Below are 23,752 nucleotides of genomic sequence, written 5' to 3'. Positions count from 1 at the left end.
AAAACAACATTAAAAAATACAATCGTATGGTTACTGTCATTGTTCGATTATAATTACTACATTGTTAAATTTTGTTCCAGACAGTTTACAAGTCATAATATTTTGTATTGTTGCGTAAACGAGGACTAAAATGCTATTATCAATCCCTAAATTAGACCATAGACAGATGAACAAAGAGGACGTCATCGGTCAGCCTGGTTGCTACGGAAATCCAATTATGACACTGAAATAGAGATGTTTGCTCGTTTACGCACGTTCGGGCCGTACGGGAAACGGACACCTTTGTTCGTTGTTATATAAGAATATTGCTTTGCATAAGTTCATAAATTGAATAAACCTATTTTGACTCCGCATCGTCCCTGTCTGCATTCGAAACGAGAAACCTTTGATAACGCTGCGCTGTTACTTGCTAATTGCTTATAAACGTAATATATTTTTGGTATCCAGACAGCTCGCCTACGTGGTCTTTCCATTAAAATATACAATTCTATTATTCTATCTATTGTTGAATAAACACAGTACGTAATGGAATCCTACGACACCAGCTTCTCTATTTGAAATGTGCAAAGATACCCGTTTCATTTCAATATAAATAATTAACCGTACCTACCCTCATACATTGATTTCATTTATACAGGGTGGTCCGACTAGTGAGGTCAACATTTTTTTTAGATTCCTCACACCTGGGGGTATACGAAAATACCCCATAAGTTTAGAAACTCCGCAGGATTCTAAGCCACCAAATGATAGAAAAAAATGGCACTTAATTGGTCTTTTTTTGTTGTAATTGGCCTTTTAAGGTGGATAGGCTAAAAATCATTGAAGCATTAAAAAAATTTTTTTTCGACTTTTATTATTCTTATGTTAAATTAAAATTTATAATGTGATTTTAATTAATTTGAATACCCATGTTTGGACAAATCCAGCTAAAAACTAAACTTCTAACTTTAAAACCTTTTTTGAGTAGCTTTAACGAATTTTAGGAAGCTGAGTTTTTTTTTATTTGAACAACATTTCACAGAAAAGAAAACATTCAAAAAACACAAAAAAAATATAACTCGAAAACTACAAAAAATCGCGGAACATACATGGGGTATTTTCGTATACCCCAGGTGTGAGGTATCTAAAAAAATTTTATTGACGTCACTAGTTGGACCATCCTGTATATTACCATCATTCTTCATTAGCGCTCTCACTAACCTAGGATATGGCAACGAAGTCTATTGTTAGTTTGTTTTGTAGCTTTGCCTCTCGTAAGCTAAATAAAATAGAACTGAAAAATATTTACAGTAACACGTAGCAGTGTGATCCATCCATCAAAAGTACGTCAGTATCTAGTGCAAATATGCGCTGAATTTTTATCTAGAATCGCAATCGGTATATTTTCTAACAAACTTTGTCGACGGAGTTTTAGACATTTTTAATAGAGCGTACTTATATTCTTTAACAAGACAATACGTTCCATGAATAAGAGCTCTGGTTATAACGTGGCTATTCCGGCAATCTTACTCTCGCGGCTTTATCCCAAACGCTTGGAAGATCCCTAAAAACGCTCTAGTCCGTCCCACTACCGCCCTAAAGCCATCACTTGTTCTCTAAAATTATGGAGTGCATTATAAACAGCCAGCTACTTTGGTACGTAGAGGAGCGCCAGCTGATTAGTGACCGTCGGCTTTTGCCGTTCAGCTGGTACGCCGACGGGCAGTGGCTGTAGAGTCCATAGGGGAGGCACTGGCGTTTGGACACTGCGAAAGCTTTCGATCGGGTTTGGCACAAGCGCTTCTCTTAAAACTTCCAGCTTATGGACCATCCTTGAAATTGCGAATTAATCTCTAGTTTTTTGGCTTATCGGAACATTAAGGTTGTTGCCGACGGTAAACTGGGGTCGACGTAATTAAGTCTAAATTAACCCAATGAAGACACAAGTTTACCGTTAAAAAGAATCTCTTCGTCGTCTTACCGTTATTTGAAGACACTTCCCTTAAAGCCTCGGCCAGTATCAGAATTCTCGTCGTTGACATATAGAGCGACGTCCAAATTCGCCGTTATTTGGAGGGTAAAGCTAGATTAGCTGCCAAAAAACTTGGTGTGCTCAGTAAGGTGAAACGGTACTTCACTCCGGTTCACATGAAGTACTGAAGTACCTCTGGCCGGGAGCTCCATAGCACCGGCTCCTTCCTTTTGATCGCATCCAACGCAGGGCCGTTCGAATCGCTATGTGCTATGAAGAATTGTTCGGACTAATATCTGCAGCTAAATTCCATCATCGAGACAGAATGCACAATTTCGCCCTTTCCATGTTGACGCCTGGCATTCCACAACACAGCGCTTTTTATTTCACGCACCACTAGTTTTTAAAAGGAACAATAAAATATGGAAGGTCGGCAACACACCCGCTAGCCGCTAGGTGTCCATGGGCGGCGGTTATCACACTATTAAAAGTGCTGCTCTGCTCGTTTGCCTCCAGTCCTATAAAAAGCGTAAATAGTTGTAACATAATAAAGTAGAAAATCACTGTTCACGGCGATGCCGGCGGATTTGATTATACTCGTAGCAAAAAGAAATAGAGTGTAAATTGTAAAACTGTTATTTTTATTTAAAGTAAATAATAAAATGATGTAGGCAATAGACTAAAAGCTTAAAAATTATTCGGTAGGTTCTAGGTACCAGTTATCACACCATTCTCCCCACTCACTCATCAATCTAGGGCATTAATCAGACAAAAAAGTGGCGTAACTTGAGTAAATATATATAAATAGCATTTAGTAGCAATATAGCGGTTGACTTGATAGAAATTTCTCACACCCAACGATTTAATTACAATAACTTTAAAACTGTTACTTAAAAAAAAATTTTTTTGTTTTTTTATTGTGTTACTTCTCATTCCTTTTAATTAATTCAATGCTTTTGCAATTCAACGCCATTTTTTTTAGAGTGGACTACTAGTAGTTATAGATTAGTTTTTCAATTAGAGTTAATCAAAGTTCGAAATATGTGACACCAACTTTGCTTGGAATGTTGTGTGGTAGCCGGGTACTGAGTAGCAGTTCGTACGCCGGGATCAATAAATCAGTTTGGTGATAATTTTTCTACATTAATAAGCGAGTAAGTTATCAGCCTTCTGTGCCTGACACACACCGTCTATTTTCGGGTCTAAAGCATGCCGTAGTTTAAAACAATATCAATTTGTGTAGTCGGAATTAAAGAAACCAAAATAGTCGATCACAGATTTGCACTGGATTTTTGCTTTCAATGCGCGAAATTATTGTCTTTCTACTACTTTAAATGTGGCTTTAGACCCAAAAAACGGCGTATCTTAGTCTCAAAAGGCAGATAATCTACTTGTAGGTTAATATAATAAATGATAAGACAAAAGAGTCTCATGTCACTGGTTCTTTTAATTTCTCTCAACTAATCTTTGCATTGAGCTCTTTGTTAACTGCAGTAATTACCCATCACGCACTCCAATGAAATATCAGGTGAAAAGTTAAAGGTCTGTTAAACGTTTTTCAATTTACAACTTTTCGATTTGAACAATTCTGAAACGGTTGAGTTCCAGTCAATACAAGCATCGAGTAAAAACAAATAGCAGCCGATTAACAAGTTCGTTCCGTTCATAGTTTGAAATCTGACAGTAAATGTTATAGACCACAAGCCCATGAACAAAAAATACCTGTGAAATGACCCAACCTGAATTACGCTTAGAAGGCTGTTACTATATCTGAAAATAGCTCTGAGCACTATGCCGTCATTTCTGAGCGGTACATGTGAGTACGTGAGTGAATGGACTTTCTCATGTACAATGGGGGAATTTCGACTAATTATTAATGTACGGCTTTGTTATAAGTGTATAGATGATTAAAAATAAATGTCGAAAAACCTAGTGCCGTACAAAAGTGATGGTGCCGGAAGTCGGTGCAAATATTTAATTCGACGACAGTTGCAGACGCAATATAGGTCATTTATTACTGTACGGCATTTGTGTCATTCCTTTTGGACACATATACAGATACTTTACCCGTAAACGCCGTACATATTTCCAGCGGAGCGGTCGAAAGCCAAGGGTCGGAACCCTACCCCTACACCTATATACCCTAAGGTCATTGTAAAATGTACGGCAACATGTTCAAAATATTATTTAACACGGACAATAATGTTTTATAATTATGCCGTCCAAATATTATAGTTAATATTTGTGTAATTAAATATTTATCGAAATTTCAGGATTTACCAAGTTCTTACTGCTGTAAGATCAGAGAATAATGTACGGCAACTTGTTTTTTTACATAATGTTACTAAATATTACCGTTGTACATTATAGCCGTTAATTATAAATGGTAACAAATAAAAATATTATGATAAAAAATATATGAAATTTCCGAAATTTAGATGACTTTTCAAATGCTCCTAGAGTAATATGGAGAGTAATATTTTCAAAGATTATTGTTATTTTATATGTAACAAATATAAATAAACAAAAAAAACCAGATGCCGTACATTTTACTCCAGATTATTCTTTACAGCTGATAAAAACTTCGACGACGTTTGAGGTGTCCCTTAAGGTCATTAATAACTGTACATATCTGAGTATACTACCATAAGGCTGTAAAGTATATTTACAGCCTTATCGTACCAGCAGAGAGAGGTAAAGGAAAAATATTTTTAACAAAAATATATATAATACAGGGCGTCCCAAAGTTATGAGACACAAAGGGAAAGTACCTTAAATATCGCAGATAGGGTATTTTACTAAAAGAAGACTTTATGTTATTTATAAAAGTTAGTAATTCTGCATTCAAAGATTTTTTAAAAACTACTTGCCTCGTCTGGAAATCGAACCGGCTTAAATTAAAAAAAAAACACCCTTACTTTTATGATGCCAATCGAAAGAATGGCCAAAACCTAATAACTTTTCTAAAGTAACAGACTCGTATGGGATTTTTTTAGGCCGAATACGATAGATAATGTTTTCAATTTGATTAAAAAGATACATTCACGCTGTTCCTTTCTTTTAAAATACTATGTTACTTAAGAAGAGTTATTCGTTTTTGGCCATTCTTTCGATTGGCATCATAAAAGTAGGGGTGTTTTTTTTACATTTAAGTCAGTTCGATTCCCAGACGAGGCAAGTAATTTTTAAAAAATCTTTGAATGCAGAATTAATAACATTTAAAAATAACATAAAGTCTTCTTTTAGTAAAATACCCTATCTACGATATTTAAGGTACTTTCCCTTCATTTCCCATAACTTTGGGACGCCCTGTATTGGTAGGCGGTGGTAGCGGACTATCGAAAGTGTACGGCATTTATCTTTTATTGAAGATTGTCTAAAGTATTAATAACCTGTGTTATTGCCGTACAGATAAAAGTCACCGGAAAATGACTCTTTTCTGAGAAAAGTAATTTACCCCATACACCTATGTGTTCCACAAAAAATGTACGGCATGCTGGAAAATGTTATCTATTTGTGAAGTACTCTCAATATCATTTAATTTTATGTTGATTCATATCATCATCACCTATATGCTAATCAGACATATGTTGCGACCCTTGGCTTTCGACCGCTCCGCTGGGAATATGTACGGCGTTTACGGGTAAAGTATCTGTATATGTGTCCAAAAGGAATCACACAAATGCCGTACAGTAATAAATGACCTATATTGCTTCTGCAACTGTCGTCGAATTAAAAATTTGCACCGACATCCGGCACCATCACTTTTGTACGGCACTAGGTTTTTCGACATTTATTTTTAATCATCTATACACTTATAACAAAGCCGTACATTAATAATTAGTCGAAATTCCCCCATTGTACATGATAAAGTCCATTCACTCACGTACTCACATGTACCGCTCAGAAATGACGGCATAGTGCTCAGAGCTATTTTCAGATATAGTAACAGCCTTCTAAGCGTAATTCAGGTTGGGTCATTTCACAGGTATTTTTTGTTCATGGGCTTGTGGTCTATTAAGTACTTAATTTTTTAAATAATTACTAGCATTAAAAAATTAATGTAATATAATTTTAATAGTTAATATTGGATTTTGTGTAATACAAACGACATACCTGCTGTATTCCCTCATCCGATTTATCCGGGGTCAAAAACCGCCAACAACTAAACTTAGGACTACCGTTGAGTTTTCCTTTAAAAAAACCAATTGATTTTTCAGCCCCATACAGCCTGTGAACATAATGCTGTTTCATCAATTAAATTAAAGTGACATATTTATAGTGTGTTGACTGGTTACAAAAGGTAAAGCAATAGGCACCGACCCCCTGTTGCACCGAGGGGGAACATGTAATACACGTTCAATGCTTATTAGTCTCCCTTATTGATTGACAGTATGAAACATGTTTTAGTAATGAGCAATGTCAATCAAAAACTCGGGGTCAAGCGTTGGAATTACTTTATGCGGACGGCGGAGGGTATCCTATATCCTATGTTGTGAAGGAAAATGTGTGGCAACCGGCATGTCATGAAGATGACAACGACGAAGTCTGTCAGGCATTTTTAGGTCTAGGTTTATAGTTCGCCTTACATGTCATAATATTTTTACACTGAGCCCTTGCTACCGCTGCCGAAAATATTACCGTAAATACTTTTTGCTGCAATAACGCCAGGGAGTGTTCACACTCAGTCTTTTCCTCTTATACCGATTTTTCTACGAAAAATACCTACGTTATTGCACAGGATGAAAATGCAATCAACTTGAGTAATAATACTAAAGATAAATAATCCAACACAGGAATGAAATTGTTAGAAGTTATGAATGCGGTGTAATTTTTATCAAGACAACCAGCCCGAGGACATTGCAAAGCTAGTTGAACAGGAAATTGTTTTTTATCATTTAGCTTCTTGACATAACTTATCAAATTTTCTTTTCGAAACATGTGATTTTTTTTAGCTCAAAGCCACGTTCATGTGTCAGAGATTCGCTTTGACTGCGACATTGGCAATAAATATTGTATGAAATCGGATGTTCTCGAAGGGAAAATTTTACTTATTATTAAATGGCTTTTAACATAAATTTTATAAGAAATATCTAATTATATCAGAGTGAACAATACGTATTGTTGAATTGAAGTAAGCGAAAGTAACGTCATATGTCTCATCTATACTTAGATATTTGAGTTTTAGCTAAGTGATAGTTTAGGGAAATTCAGTCGAAGTAGATTTCGGAGCAAACTATCTTGATAGTTGCGTTTGTTTAAGAAGCTCAAAATTTTATATCTTCCCACGTATGTATTTTTTAGAAATGTCTTTATTCGTTACCAAAAAGACAAAAATATTTTTGTTAACGGGGTGAAATCGGTTATTTTATTGTGTAGGAAAAACACCTTTTCATACAAAAGGTGAATCAAGGTTTATAATAATTTACCAAAAAGATTTCCATGGGCTAATTAATGCGATCATTCGTATGTTTTTTTAGTTTTGATATTTTTATCGACCTGCAAACATAATAAGAATGCCGCTCCCAAAAAAGATGTGAAACATTAAATATATGAAATAAATAACATTAAAAAAATTCAAATGGTCTGCTTTCGGAATATCAGTGGCCAGGATGTTTGTCTCTTGAGTTTTTTATAAGCAATATAAACAACAGTCAAAGAGGCAGACTCTATCAAATGATATAGCAAACTTTTTTTGTCGACACTTTTGAAGCGCTTTTAATAGAAAACGTTCGTGGGGTTTTTTTAAACGAACTCTGCAGGTCAGCCAAGCGTGCGTTTCATATACATTTTTTAATTTTTAAAAAGTCTTTAAAATTTAATAACTTGACAAGTCCTTTTTATTTTTCATTTTGACAAGGTCTCTAAACAGCAGCCATAAAGGCAGACAAAGGAAAATGATAAAGTATATCTCTTTTTTTTACATTTTTAAGGGAGTGTCAATCGACAACGCAGCGCTACGATGTTTGCAGACGTGTTAATATTCCTTATCGTATAATTATCGTTATTAAAAATGTCTGCCATATGAAAAAAATCATATAGGTATTCATCAGTTCCCTAGCTATAAACTTCCTCGTAGGCCTTACCAATTATTCATACAAATTACAGCAATCTAGTTTGACAGCGTCACTGGTCCCCAGAGTAAGTTATTTTTACAAACGATTACCTCCACAACTTAATGATATATTTCTGTACCTATTAGGTCTATTGCATGTTACGATGTCTACGTTCGTTATGATTCACTTTGACAACAGATTGATAAATAACTCATAGGCTAATTGTTTAGACTACGTGGGACTTAAAAATCAATGTTCATAAAACCATATTGTACATTTAAATCTTCCTGATAAATTGTACAATATATTGGTGAAACCAATCAACCATATGTTTTGGTCGTTTTTGAGGTCGTCGCGTTCATACGGTCAGACAGACACGGCCGGGGGGAATTATACGAGGAGGAAATATATGTATGGATATTACTATTAGCTAGTTTATCATAGGAAAGAAAGTTAGTAACAAAGAATTTGTTAATAGTAACAGCTTGCTCTAAGGGCAGGTCACATCAAAAATATCCTGAGACTTTCGACTTAAACAAATATACAGTTTTGTGTCTAAGTCATATAATTTCTTAGTATGGATTGTTTAATTTATTTTTTCCGCACGGAAAAACAGTGTTATAATTAATATTATTAATAAAAAGTAATTAGATACTTCTTTCATATTCTTTCTTACGGCTTTTCTTTCAAAACAGCTGATAAGAAATTTAAATGCATTTATAGTATGATTTCTTGGAAAATTTAGAGACATATGTTTTAGGTTGTCTTAAAAATTGTACATAAGTTTACCCGACATTAAGAAATTATATTAATTTTTTTTTAATATAATGCCAATGGTGGCGTTACTGATTAGAATGCCTTTGTAAGGCTAACTTAATATAGCATAACAATGACGAAGCCTATTGAATACTGATATCAGTGTGAATTAGGACTAATACCGCTTTTGTTACCGCATTCCTATTATTTCTCAGTACATACGCAGAATTAGTGTGCAAATTAATGTGAAACGTATATCAATTGTGATTTTGATGTTGTTTCGCGGACCATCGAATGTTTAAAAATGCAAACAATTTAAGCCTTGCATTTGTTGTATTATTTTACTATGCAAGCGGGCAACAGGTTGACCCGATGTTTGATGACCATGGACTCTGGCCATCAAACTCCATCAGACTCCCACCATGCCAGAAGACTCGCGACCGTAAGGAGACAGGCGGAGAGGTTTTTAAATACCGCCTTAATTCTAAATGTCTCCGCCTGTCTCTTTCTGTCTGACTTAAAAGTCCCAGCGGAACTTCGTATTCTGCTGCGACGTCCGTAGTTGAAACTCTCCATGTTGTGGCCAAGGGTGATTCTTTATGTGTAAACGCACTTGACACAAGTTACGCGCTAGAATTACGAGTTCTGACACAAAAACTTTTCACTCACTTTGCACTCATAGACAATTTAGAATAGGCTACGATTGCTAAGTTGTACCATATTGTTATGCAGAAGCGATAGGGTCGGAGATAAGACACAGGCCTCGAGGCATTCACGACTTTGATAGCCAAAATTCTGAAAACCCATACGGTAGAAACTTCGGTGAAATTAAACATATTCCTGATCTAACCACCAGTGTCTTGGAGTCAATTGCCTCTGGTCATCTGTGTAAGATATACATACAGGCACAGACAATGCCACCAGTTGAGCAACCGTGAGGAAGCCGTACTAACAGCCCCGAATGAGCTGACGTTCTAAACGTTATACCCGTTAATAATATGGTTATTGGGGGATAGTTAAACGCGACAGTCCAAAGCGTCTTCTATTTCTAGACGGTGTAGGTCAGCGTGTCATTCTCTGTCAAAACGGAGTAAAATAATAATTTGTGCTTAAATAGCGGGTCACCTTACAAAACAAACTCTTCTTTATGATATTATTATAGAAGTAAAGTACTATTTTTTAACACTTAATAAAATGTGTGGATTACATGTTGAATTATGGTAAATATTATTGAAGTGCTTTAGGCGCATGAGGGTAACATTTTTACGGATGAAACGCAATAATAATAATATTAGTGTCACGAAGATGTGCAGCGTTTTTTTCGAAGAAAATGGATAGAGCGATTGAGAGAGTGAGAAAGGTCGAACGTATCATGAAGCAAATAGCCATGGAGCGAGAGTAGGGAGCAAGCAAGTGAGAAAGATCAAGACAGAGAGTGAGATGGAGCGAAAGTCGCATCACGCACAGTTCCATGGAGAGAGGGGTGGGAAAGACCTATAGTGAGAAAGATTGAGAGAGAGTAAGGGAGATCGAGAAAAAATACACGCTATTGGTTGATGTATTCGTTTAGTAGTATCATATTAAAAAAATATAAATTACTTTCTTTGAGTACTAGGCGTAATCTGACAGACTGTGTCACTATTAGAAAAATATGTGTAAATGAAATAACTTGTTCCCATCTTCTCGAACTGATACCATTTAATGTTCCTGCCAGATCTCTGCGCTCGCACAGAACTTTTAACCTTCCGACTCCCAGAACCAACATTGGGTTCCGTGAGCCTCTTCACAGGATGTGTTCCACCTTGGATTCCATCACGAACATCGACCCTTTTTCGCACTCCTCTACTGCTTCATTTAAGAATAAGTTAAAACTCTTATTATCTTAAGCTTTGTGTCGTCCTTGTTTTTTTTTTTTTGTTTTTGTAGCTGCTAGTTTAGTGTCAAATTTTGCTGTCATGTTTTGTCTTGTCTTACTTTGTATTGTATTTTTTATTAGTGAAACTTTTTTCGAGGATATGTCCAATACCTATGTCTATTTATTTTATGTTTACATTTATTTTTATTTTTTCTATATAGTGATGTATCTGTTTAGTTTCCAATAAATAAATAAATATTAGAACTTTAGATGGCAATTCTGTCGCATAAGTCATAACGTCTTCTGCAGTAAACGCAGATTTTTTATTAATTTATATTATCATTAGCACGTATACAGTGTGTAAACAGTGTGAATATAGATATACAAATACATGGAGTGATCAAATACTGGGGCTTTTACCTTAGTGATAATTGATTTACAAAGAAGTTTCACTTCTGACATGTGTACTTTGTACGCACGCACTTTTTTATGTGAATGTATGTATATTATTATAAAATGATTATTATGTATTTAATACCATGAAATCGTTATTGACCGAGTTAGCCAGCTGGTTAGCTCTCGAGTTCTATTGGATCAAAGATAACCGGTTAAATGTTAGATAACATAATGATTGGTGGACAATTGTAAAGATAATGTTATCGATTTTATTGATAAGACGCAAAGACGATAACAGTAATTCGTCCGTTAACTTAGCGTACACGCTACAACGTTACAACGTTTGTGGGGACATAATTATTTTGCTGATTTTGTCTACTATATATTGGAGTATACGGGATTTTTGGTGCTATCCTATCGAGTAAAACAAAGGGTTTTTCTATTGGTATGAAACTTTTCGGTGATACATCTTTGATAATACATTACCGTATTAACACATGTTTATAGTTTAAAATATAAAAGTGTGAAATTCCCGCGATTGTTGCGTAAAATTCGGTTGTATGTATAAAATAGTTTTTTTTTAATACCGTTCCGAGGTTAGTACAATTTCGTATAGAGCAGTAGAAGATCGCGGTTAGAACCTTAAGTGTGTAAGGACAATGAAAAAACATTAATACATGATGTATAATATATGTCTCAAATATATATATATATATATATATATATATATATATGCACGTCGGTTTATTAAGACAAGACTATTAATTTACATAATAATATAATACTAGACATTTCGACTATGTGTTTGCGTGTTGTTCCCACGAGAATGTAAGTGCGTGCTCCTATTTCACCATGCCTCCTGCTGATAGAGGACAAGTCTTTGTTTTTAATTTATGTTATTATTATTTATTACTTAAGATGTCATGTGGAACATGGTGTGGTGTAATGGTTGCAGCTCCTTACATACGTTGTGTAAAAAAAACATGGCGATTAAAAATAGTGGCGGAGAGTTTATTGTCAGTTCTTCTCTTCCGTTCTACGCCCTTGATTTGAGAACTGTATATGTAGAGTTAGAAGCATTTCATATACGTTCATAAGTATACATTGTGTTACCTATATGATTAAATTATTTTTTTACTTTTCTATTAAGAACGCTGACTAATGACGCAATGTAACATATAGAATATGTGTCAAATATACTCCTTAGTTCTTTTAAAGTCGGAAAAATTGTCTTTTAAAAGTAACTTTAAGTTTCATAAATGTTATATTCTAAAATACTCGTTGTTTTCAAGCCTTATAAAATGGTGGAATAAATTTAAATGAAAATGTATTAAATGAGCCATATTACCTAATTAATTTTAACACTAGGGAAGTACAGTAATACGGGCGATTGGCTGCCGTTATTAAAATTATGAAATTGATCAAAGGTTATTTACAACATTTCTCTCTTTGATGTTTATTTGAGAATGATCGAACTGCTGACCATAAATTAATTGAAATACTACATTGCTTTCGTTTATTTTAATTTAATATGCATCTACTCGGAATGTGTTCAATCAATTAGAGTGTAGTTGTCAAAAGGATAATTGATATGAAATAAGTGATGAAACGCGCGAATTTGCCAATTAATTCACTCATATTCAGCTTCACGCTCAGGGGAAAATAATAAATAAGATATATATCGGAATAAGTAGACGACAGAAGCTTTCATAATTCCCTTTGACGTATTACGAAACATTGAGTGGTAATGGTTTTTGTCTATTTTGCATACGAAATTCAATATTGAGAACAGGGGGATGGTAGAACGAAAGATTAACGATTATGCATTCCGTTTGATTGTACTTTTTACCAACATTTAGTCCGTTCGTCCAAAAACTAAGGCAACGTTTTTGCTTTAGCTTCCTTATCTTAATTTAAAGATAAGGAATTTCACCATTAACAGAAATCGCTACTACAACCTTTTAGGTCTGGACCTCAGATTTAAGTATTTGTATCGTGATCATTGGTTTTTTAATAGGCAAATTTAGTTTGTAATGAATGTGATTTAATGGACGAACACTTAAACAAGTTAGGCATTTTTATCAGTAAGGGGTTAGTGATTTTTTCAATAACTTTCAAAGTTTTTAGCTGTCAAACTTATTAAAGAGAAATCGTAAATCTTAATCATCTTAGCCGGGTTTTGTTTTGTATTCTTTTCTAACAACTGCCTCAATCTATATATATATAATGAAAATGGTCTTCGTTTGAGGCTCAATCACGCCTAAACCACTGATCGTATCGACATGAAACTACCACCATTCGATGCGAAATTTAGAAAAACACCTAGATGGTTTATGGCTATTTATTTATTAAATTCCAACGTTCCTTCATTTATTTATTGCTGTTTTACTTTTATGAAAATTTATCCATACGGACTTCACCGCGGAAACATTCGGGGATGCTTCCTAGAACCTATAAACGTCAACATCTGTTAAAAACTCTATTTTCGAAATATTTCAATTTTCTTAGCGGGAAGTTAAAAAGAAGAATAATAAAAATATGAAAAAAAATAAAATAATGAAACATAAAATTTATTTTAATTCGTCCAGCAAAGCGGGCGCGAAACGGCTAGTATTGTATAAATAAGGGAAGTAGCGAGCCAACCCCAAACACAAGTGTCTCTGACTACTGTCTCAACTCATGTATTTAATGTAAAATGTGAGACACAATTTTTTTTTTTTTTAGTTACGTGATGCCCACAATTGAGTTCTTCACTCTGTAGCCTAATAATTTGTTTTTATTGTTTGTTTCAGCTAAGATGGCGCCTGGCTGCGGCCGAGGCATTTGTTGTTCGCTGCCTAGGAAGAGGCTCCTAGTATGCATGCTTCTGTTGCTTGCTGGGACTCTTTGTACCATCGGCATTGTTTCATCAGGCTATTGTAAGTATACCTCAATTTCGTTAGTTAATAGAAACCGCAATCGCACTTATATTTACCAAACAAATAGCAACCAGGCGAATTCTCTTGAACTGTCTCAGGCTTGAATTCCATTTTGATTTTCAAAATTTTACATGAAATTATGATGGCCTTTATTCATTTAAACTTACTATATTTATTACTCATAGTTTCGCTAAATCAATATTCACAGCGTAATAAAACGTTTTAAAAATCTGCGAAATAGAAACTGCCGTTTCTTTCTAATTTAATTTCTAAACTGGCTTAGGTCGGAACCACATATTTAACCTGGAATTGTCTTAGTATTTTATAGGACATTTTGACGTGATAACGTCTTTAAAATCGCTTTAGTCGGGTGACATGTTCAGAAACTTGTGTCACACCAAAACCTCACGAGCGCGATCGCAGGTATAACGAGAGAGAGACGGACCGATCTCCCGTCTCATCTCGAGCGCTGCCAGTCATTCCGTGAATGTATGAAGAAAAATGTATATCATAGTCGAATAAGTAAACTTGTCATTTTACACCCGAAATTTATCATCAAAAGTGTGAATAAAACGATAGATGTAATTTAAAATTTGAAAAAATTGTTATCTTCATTAATTCCTTACTTCCCAAAAACTTATCACCAATAAGACGTTATCACGTAAACATCTCGATCGTAAACCTACTTTACAAACAACCAATATTTTTTTTTTTATTCAATAAGTATTTTATACACAAAAACTCCTATTGTGAGATGATATTACCATTAAATGTTTGTTTATCACGCCCCACTTAAATAAAGTTGTTGTAATGAAAAATCATTCTAGTGAAAATATGAACAGATAATGATTAAAAAATGTATTTTGTAAGTTCTCTTTTGTCCTTACTTTTGAATGTATTAAATTTATAAGCTTATGTATTATATTGCTTTAATTATGGTATTCAAAATTCAAGTAGTATTTTCATGATCGATATCGTCTAAGAAAATAAACGGATATTAATATTTTCTTGGTTCGCTTTTCTTTTCCCCTTGCCATGTGACCCATTTCAACTAAGCTTGTTTGCTTTTGTTGTGACATCTTCTATCTTAGATATACTTAAAGAGCTAATTATTATATTACTAAGATCCTGTCAAGGTTAGCTAATGGACCTATTGTACCTTTGTGGATGTGCCGCAGCTAATGTTTCCAGTTAATTGCACTGTATTGTTAAAGGCACATGAACTCATTGATGTATATGGTTTTGTGGTGGACTTCAATGGCATTGATAGACAAACAAAGTCATGACATGCAACTGGCAGCCTGAATACGTGACGTCATTTATGCGTTTAATCGAGAGGAATGTGTTTATGTTGTAAGAGTTACAAAGAGCCAAGCTTTAGGAAATATTTTCATTTGATTACGTGACATCCGGTCACGTAAAATTCTGAATAAAAAATAATTCTAATTTCGGTTGAATTCTGTCTAAACCAAACAATAATTTACAAATATTACTCAAAGTACTCCATTACATCAGCTCTTATTGCTGAATAATTCTATTCTATAATTTGTCTAAATCTCCGTTTTCAAAGAAGGTGGCGCAAGGAAGATTATTTTAGACGCGTGCGTCTACGAGTATTAGGTAAAACCTCATTAAATAAATATATGATGACGATGCGAAAACCCATAGATTCTCTAACCAAACTTCCAAAAGTCAGCCTAATAAGACATAATTACTTCAAAAATAAACTAATTAACGCTTAGTCAATTAAATTAATTTAGTATTACAAGGCCAATTGAAATAAGAAGTACTCTTTTTTAACACTCTTTAGTGCACTTTGGAGACAGAAAATGTCAATACATGTCAGAAGACAGTATTCAAAGTAAATTTAGCGCGATCCCATCTTGTACGCATAAAATATAATGCACGTAAATATAATGAATGACGCATGTGGCGTGCATACATTTTTTCTAAGTTTATATTTAAGATAGTTACATTTGGGTTCGTAAACTACACACCAATATTCCAGCATAATCGTCATTTTACAGTGCTTAGATTAAAAGCATGTATTGTTCCTATTATCCTCTAAAATTTGCGAACGTAAATCCAAATCAAATTCAAACTATTGCTTATAATTGATTTGCTAAACCGCAAAATTGGCTAAAGTAAATTAATTTAGTTCTGTTATTACAACGATATTAGCGCCGGCTCTCAAACGCCGGTGCAACAATAAAATTAAAATCAATTTAATTCATGTATTTTGCTAGTATAATATAATTGTTCTAACACTTATGCCTTCCAATTGTAGTTAAAAGGCTTTACACAACGTAGCTCTATTTAATTAGTGTGAGTTGCAATTAATTAATACTTCCTCTCAACGACATCTCTTTTGTTTAAGTTGGGAATTTGGTTATTTTGTACAATGTTGGCCTTGTGCATTAAGCGTGCATCTCTCAAATCTGAGTTTGCCTTGGAATTACGGCTGGGCACTAATGAAACATCCTCATGCCACTTTAAAATGCTCGATAATATTCAATTGCAATTGTAAAAGAATTATTGAAATCCGGTTAGAAATAAACACTTAAATATCTATCCTAACTACAAATATTATATAGCGATTTCGATTGTCTAGTGCGTGTGTTAGATGTATTAATATATTCAGATATAAAGACAGAAGATGATTAGTAAACGCTGAATTAAGCAATTCAATTACGGAACTGTTCCTTAAATAGCGTGTGACGTTCTAAAATAAATATATCATTAATTCATACAAGCAACACAATGTACACTTATGAACGTCAAGAAACAATTAAATGCTTCTAAATATACATTTACTACTGAGAACTAGTAATTTGTCTATAACCTCAAATCAAATCAATAAATTATACTGATAAAAAAATCAATCAAAAAATCCGAAAAGGGCTTACTATATGTCGCATTTTTGAATTTTTTTACGAATGAAACGCAATAATAATAAAATTAGCGTCACGAAGATGTGCAGCGTTTTTGATTACCTTATAGAAATTATATTTTTAAAATTTAAATTTCGTAAGGGTAATTTATGAAATATTAGTATTTTATATTTTATGCAAAATAATTTATTGAAATCTCAAATGACGAATTGTAAATTAAAAAGCCACGTGATTTTATTATTTTAATGGCAATTAAATTCATTAAATTCCTAACATATCTTCCATTTTTTCTCCCTCTAAGTCTCGGAAATCTAAAGTTTTAAATTTGTATAAATATGAACAAGACTTAAAAATTAGTTTTCCAAATAAGTTTCACTTCTGACATGTGTACTTTGTACGTACGCACTTTTTTATGTATGTCCAATCATAGCTCCACCGGCCGTGTACTGATCTGAATGATTCAGGCGTCAAATTGTTCGACTCTAAGGAATTGTACCCATAGATAGGGATTCGTAATTAAATGGATAGATTTCAGGATATTAACTGAAAAATCGAAAATTTACGCAACTGCGATTATTTTTCTTGTAAATATTAATACGGGAACACTACTGTGCCTGACAGATGTCGTCGACACTTGTGTCTAAGCCACGTGTCACGACGTCTACCCTCACAATGACAGCGTTTAATGCCCACATAGAAAAATCCATTCGTATACTGTCGAAATTGAACTCACCCAGTCGTACAGAGAATTTAATATAGCCTCTACAAATTGTAATTACAGTCAAAATCTATCGAAAATCTATAGATTTACTGGTGAAATTTGACGTTTTAATGTAAAATGCAATTTCAGAAACATATTGAAGCTTCTGTTTATTTAACAGAATGTTTATTAAACTGTTCCTGTAAACACTACTGACATACTCAAAGGCCTTTGAAACATGTCAAAGTTAATTAAATATCTGTCCGAAGTCAAATATTAAAGCAATAAACCAAAAAAAATAAGTAATATCAGTCAGTTCGAGACTCAAGTCGCATTGACTTGAGTGTCTCGCAATCCCTTTACTATGGCTACTAAGCTAATTGCTAACCGCCCACAACCCTCAACCAATCGGGGAGGTTTCCAGCTCTGCACGATACCCCTCTCCTGTTTTCAGGAACTAAAGGAACTGGGAAGTTTTTTAAATTTATTATTTAAGTTAGCCTATATAGAAATTACAATTCTAATGTTTAACAACGAAAACAATGTTAAAGATACTCTAGTGAAGAATAATCTAAATTCTACAAATTTAGTTAACACTTTGCAATTAGACTTTTTTTATAAGTTACTAGCGGACCCGACAGACACTGTCCTGCATGATATTTCAAGCGATTAGTATATTAAACAAAGTGTGATAGTACCTACCGACTGCAGCGCCATCTGCTGGGCTGAATTGTCAATTTGACAATATTTGCAGCACGCATTCTGTCAATGTTATGTCAAACGCCATAAGGTTACATCAAAAAAGTTTGAATTTTATGGTGGTTAAGTATTCTTAAATTTTCTAATTAACCTGACAATAACAAACACAACAATTAGCGAATAGAAATCGGGCCAGCTGATGAAACTTGGACTGTTTTCCAAGTTTAAAAATAATTATGACTTAAATCAATAAGAATCTGGAGATTACATTTACGAAAATTATTACAAATTTTAGCACACGTAAAAACCGTTCTACGCCCTTGATTTGAGAACAGCCCTGCGATTCTGTAACTCTCTTTTGAGAGCGACCGCCGATGCGAAAACCGCTGTGTGAGTTCGAAAAGTGAGTTACAGAATCGCAGGGCTGGCACTAAATGTAAAGTTCGAAGCATTTTATATACATTTCTTTTTTTTTGACGATGTTAAGTGTACATTGTGTTACCTATATATAAATAATTTTTGAATTGAATTGAACCTAAATATCCTACTTAAATATTATTTAATTACAAGAATATCACATCTAAACTGATAAATGGTCGAAGTCAGTTAAAAGGGAAATATACTAACGACGTTATAAGTTAGTTAATTTAAAAACTTATTACAGCCCGGATACCACACGAGTTTCAGGTTCAAACTCAAATAGCTGAAATGCAAAGCCATCTTAAATTTTTGGAATCATTATACAGGGCACGACAGGAGGATATCATTAATTTGGAGGTAAATGAATTTTAATATATGAAGGCAAGTAAGTGGTGAAGGAGGTATTTTGAGTTCGATTTTCTATATTTCTTTTCTTATTCATATTTTTTCTTTACTTTTACTTGAATATTCATCATGACAATTTACTGGCATATATATGCAGCATGTATAGACCACTCGCTTATTGCAATTTTCAACTTTTTAATTAAATTTTCAATTTTAAAATTCGCAAGTTCTGCGGTTGTCATTATTTTGACAGGTTATTATAACGGACGCGGAGCCAGGAGTAATTGACTGACGCAGGCAAACTCTAGGTTTAATATAATTTTTTTATTTCACCTGAATGCAACTAAAAACAATAAACAATTCCCGAGTCAAGGGAATGTTTTACATGTTAAACGGTCAATACTATTTCTTGAAATAAATTTAAAGCAAACTAATTTAAATTTAAATTTAATAGACTTCCTATATAAGTCTAGGAATGTTTTGTCCCTCTCATGTCAGTAAACCGGTGTGAGAAAACATTCGTAATATCGCTTGCCCTGGGGAACAAAGTCGAAAAGCAAAATCCTATTATACCTTCCTTTATTTTTCTTGAAAAAAAAAATTTTACAGATGGTATATTTAAAGGTATGAAATATATATTATGTTTATCAATGAAAGCTATTTTTTACAATTTGACGATCTAAACATTGTTGTTATGTATATAGTGTTATTAGTTAAAAAGTAACTAAATGTACATTACAGTAATTTATACAATTAGACTGAAGAGCAAAATCGTATTACGAATATTTCACTGTTTAAATATAATTACGGACGACACAGTAACCTTACGCGACGGGACATTTTGACGTATGTCTAGAACGTAAATATCCATTGGTAAAACACATATTACCACTCTTTATTTGTTTTTAAACTGTCGCATTAACCTTTATAATTATTTGGTAGAATTACAATCTAAACTTAAACTATCTTTATGGTTGCGGTCTATTCCAGGAGAGTAAAATTAGTATTATCTTTGATTGACATAACCTTTACACATTTCAAGAAAAAACTTTTACCCCGGAGTTGGTATCGACTAAAAGATGGAGGGTTTTAAGCGATGGAAATAAATACAGATAATGCAACTTTCTCTACAGCTGTGATACTTTTTGATATCCAACACCTTTTGTCTTCAGTCACCGTGACCACGCACGCTGTAAAGATCAAAAATTTAAATTTTATAAAATTTAATTAATTATTAAATCGGATAAATTTAAAATTATGTTAAATAATTGTAAATTTATAATAATACATAACTTTAATCCGGTTAAAAAGTTTTTTCTTTAAATGAGTAAAATTAGGTAAACGAGTACCTATTACTAAAACTGCGCAAAATAATTATCGTAGAATAAAGACATACACGTGATTTTAATCATAAAATGTTTTGCAAAAAATTTAAAAAATTTACAGCTACAGTACCTACATTACCCAAAGAAGTCAAAAATAAGAAAACATTAAAACACGACTTTGTTCCCCCGGGCAAGCTATATATAAATCAATAAAGATTAATTAGTTTACGCAGGAGTTTATTATTAAAGGAATCTTTCTCAATTAATAAATTATGAAAATATTCTTTATTCACCAGCCTAACTTTAGTTTACGTCAAACACAACAGTTTAGTTAGGTACGTCAAACAGCCCAAGTTTAGTTTACATAAATTTCATCGTATACTTGTAGATCGGGTGTATCGTTGAAGCAAACTTTTTAATTTTAAACAACGTCTAACATTCGGAGTATTGTGTTGAACACAGTTTTGTAACTTGTTTACTGTGCATTGCTTGCTTGGTATTTTAAAATCATTTACATTAACAGTACATAGGGTACTAGAAATGCACTAGTTTATAAACAACTGGCGACTGCGTTGATCTAACATGCTTATCGTAAACTGGTCCTAGTGAGCGTATCTTGATGTTAAAGATTCGTCGCTGTTCCTTAAAGCATTATCATTAATCATATATCATGCCATTATGTGTCAGTTTGTCGTCTTGATTTGAATTATTTTTATTTATTTTATATTTTCTAATAATTTTTCTTCGTCAGTATTTCTACAATTATTTTATAACTTTTTTCCAGCACAAAATTGGAACCACTTCCATCAATGTTTCACAGCGTCCAACTGTTAATGATAACCAAAATATAATAAACTCGGACGTTACAACTCTGCTTAACAACTCGGGTATGATAAAAGTTGCATTATTTTTATTTTAACCATAAAGTCTGAGCGACTTTATTTTTATTTTTTTATATAACAGGACGCAAACGGGCAGGAGGCTCACCCGATGTTAAGTGATACCGTCGCCCATAGACACTCACATTTCCAGAAGGCTCGCAAGAGCGTTGCCGGCATTTTAAAAATTGGTACTGTTTTCTTCAAGACCCTAAGTCGCATTGGTTCGGAAATACTTCAGTGGGCATAAGGTTCGACATAGTGGTGGTGCGCGGCAAACTGCCTTAAAAAACGCTCAGTTGTGGAACGACGGACGTCAAGGTGATACGGGTATTTCGTATTCTACCTTGACGTACGATTATGAAACTCAGCTGCAAGTATAAATTAATCCGAACAACTCCTGTGAACACTTTCCATGGTAAAGATGGTCACCGAAGGGAGGAGTAGGGTGTTTTTTTAGCGAACAACTCTCAAACTTGTGTCTTCTTGGGGTTACTTTGGACTAGATTTAGTCGACCCCAGTCCATGCATCCATGAAGCAAAGTTTCGACTTCAACAACAAGTTCCGATACTGATCGACAACTTCCCCAGAAATACAGAGCTTCCTGCACAGCCAGTGTAAAGAGTATTTCCTGTGCTGTCGTCTCATGATATGTTTGCAACATATCATTGATATGCAGAAGAAACAGGGTCGGGGATAGGACACAGCCTTGTGTGACCCCAGCGTTCACGGGCTTAAGGTTTCAACATGCTCCGTCGGTGCCGACCTTCGATCTGCGAGAAAGCTGAAAATCCAGTAGCATATTTTCTCGGGGATCCCATAGGGGAGCTTCAAAAGAAGTGCTCTGTGCCACACTCGTTCGAAGGCTTTCGCTATGTCCAAACTGACGACCAGCGCCAACTCAATTGTCTCTGGGTACCAGTGTAAGGGAATCGAGAAGGACACCAGCTGCGCCACCACCACGAAAGCCGTACTGACAATCGCTAATCAGCTGGTGGTCCTCTAGATATCTCAGGAGCTGGCAGTTAATAATGGTTTCCATTATTTAGGAGATAGTTTAGTATAGTAGTTTGACGGATCAGAGCGATCGCCTTTTTTAGGGATCGGATATATTGAAGCTTAGTTATATATGTTTATAAATACCAGCCCGTTCCTTGGCTAGACTAATAAGCAGATGTAGTCAAATGAATACAGTCTTATTCAGTCTTTAATCAGGCTAATTGCACTCGTTTAACATTCATTCATAACACCTTAGTATTGATGTCTTTTTTTATGAAATTGCGTCAATGTTAGAGCGTACAATGTACACTGTACAATGTACATACTTAAAACTGCAATAGGACTGATATATTTTTTGAACGGATATTGTATATGAAATTGTATTATGAAATTTCATATTATCATATTCCGATATAAATTATTGATAGCCAATCTAGAGTTCTACTTATTAACAGATTTGTTAGCGTTCCGTTTAACTCGCCCGCTCTAGTACCATTGAATTTAATACTGCAATTCAACAATTCAACTTCATAAAAATGGCGTCCCTGTCTAACTACTGCCCTTAAACGGAGAAAGCTGATAAACACTAACGGCACCGAATGTAACATTACCAGAAACAAATCCGGACATCACTTAAACTCCGTTTTACACGATTTATCAACAGCCCACGCTCGATTGACGATTTCGACAGCGAGAAGAAACAATCATCAGTGAGCTTCAGTTCAGTTCAGTCTGAATTGAAGGAAATATCAATTCCAAGAGATCCACGATTTATTTTACTTTGGCGCATGTTTCTAGTTCACGATAATAAATGTGTTAATGACGGGATTGGGAAGACTGGTGCTTGCAAATAGTTTTAACCAATAAACCGAATTTGTATTGAAAGGTATGTCCGATTGGTTGTGTGAATGAACGATGGTGTAATTTCCCTCTTATCTAAAAGGATGATCCTCGAACAAACACTGACCGTGGCTGTGACAACCCAGTGACTAAAGTCGAGAAGTTTTATCTTTAACGGTCGGAATATCTTGGTTAGCGCGTTTCAAGTATGACATCATCATACGATTTGTAGCAAATTAAGGTATCAACATATATGTTAGGGAGTGTAAAAAGTGTATGTCAATTGATACGATACGATTTTATCGGTTTGAAAGTTTATAAACGTTATCGATAGCTGTTCGGTTGAGAGGTGCTTAGGATTACGTAATTAATTATATTTAGCCATTTTATAGGAATTTTTTGGCTTTAAGCTGTAAATAAATTGAATCATGTTTATTATCGGATGATAAAAGATATGGATATATCTTCTTAATGATAATTGAGATAAGATACGCAAAAGTGTCTAATTCTAAATTGTACCCGTAAGATAAGCTTAGATTAAAATAATTCCCCGTATCCTTAGCTATTATTAGTACATACTTATCCAGTGTTTTTTTTATATATCGTTAAGATTTACAATAACTTTTAAAAATAAGTTATAATATTCCAAGCTGTATAGGTCCCACAACATCCTCACATGGTATTCCCATGTAATGGACAGGAAAAACACAGGTAACTTTTAA

The 23,752-nt window shown here is 34.1% G+C and overlaps 1 protein-coding gene across 4 annotated transcripts in view; it reads left to right on the top strand.

The window, feature by feature from the left end:
- LOC125062386 (alpha-1,3-mannosyl-glycoprotein 4-beta-N-acetylglucosaminyltransferase A) overlaps positions 1-23,752 on the top strand; it is a 58,078-nt gene that overhangs the window by 21,078 nt on the left and 13,248 nt on the right. For 2 of the 4 annotated variants that reach the window (XM_047668273.1, XM_047668276.1), the window contains 3 exons: positions 13,807-13,932; positions 18,887-18,999; positions 21,097-21,199. In XM_047668273.1, coding sequence (XP_047524229.1) covers positions 13,807-13,932; positions 18,887-18,999; positions 21,097-21,199 — 342 coding nt within the window. Of the gene's footprint in view, positions 1-11,341; positions 11,460-13,806; positions 13,933-18,886; positions 19,000-21,096; positions 21,200-23,752 lie in introns of those variants that run through there. The other 2 variants (XM_047668274.1, XM_047668277.1) reach the window with 2 other exon arrangements.

Source organism: Pieris napi, chromosome Z (assembly GCF_905475465.1).
Source record: "Pieris napi chromosome Z, ilPieNapi1.2, whole genome shotgun sequence".
Taxonomy (NCBI): Eukaryota; Metazoa; Arthropoda; class Insecta; order Lepidoptera; family Pieridae; genus Pieris; species Pieris napi.
Note: the sequence above shows the minus strand (reverse complement) of the source record. Positions and strands in the feature narration are given on the sequence as shown.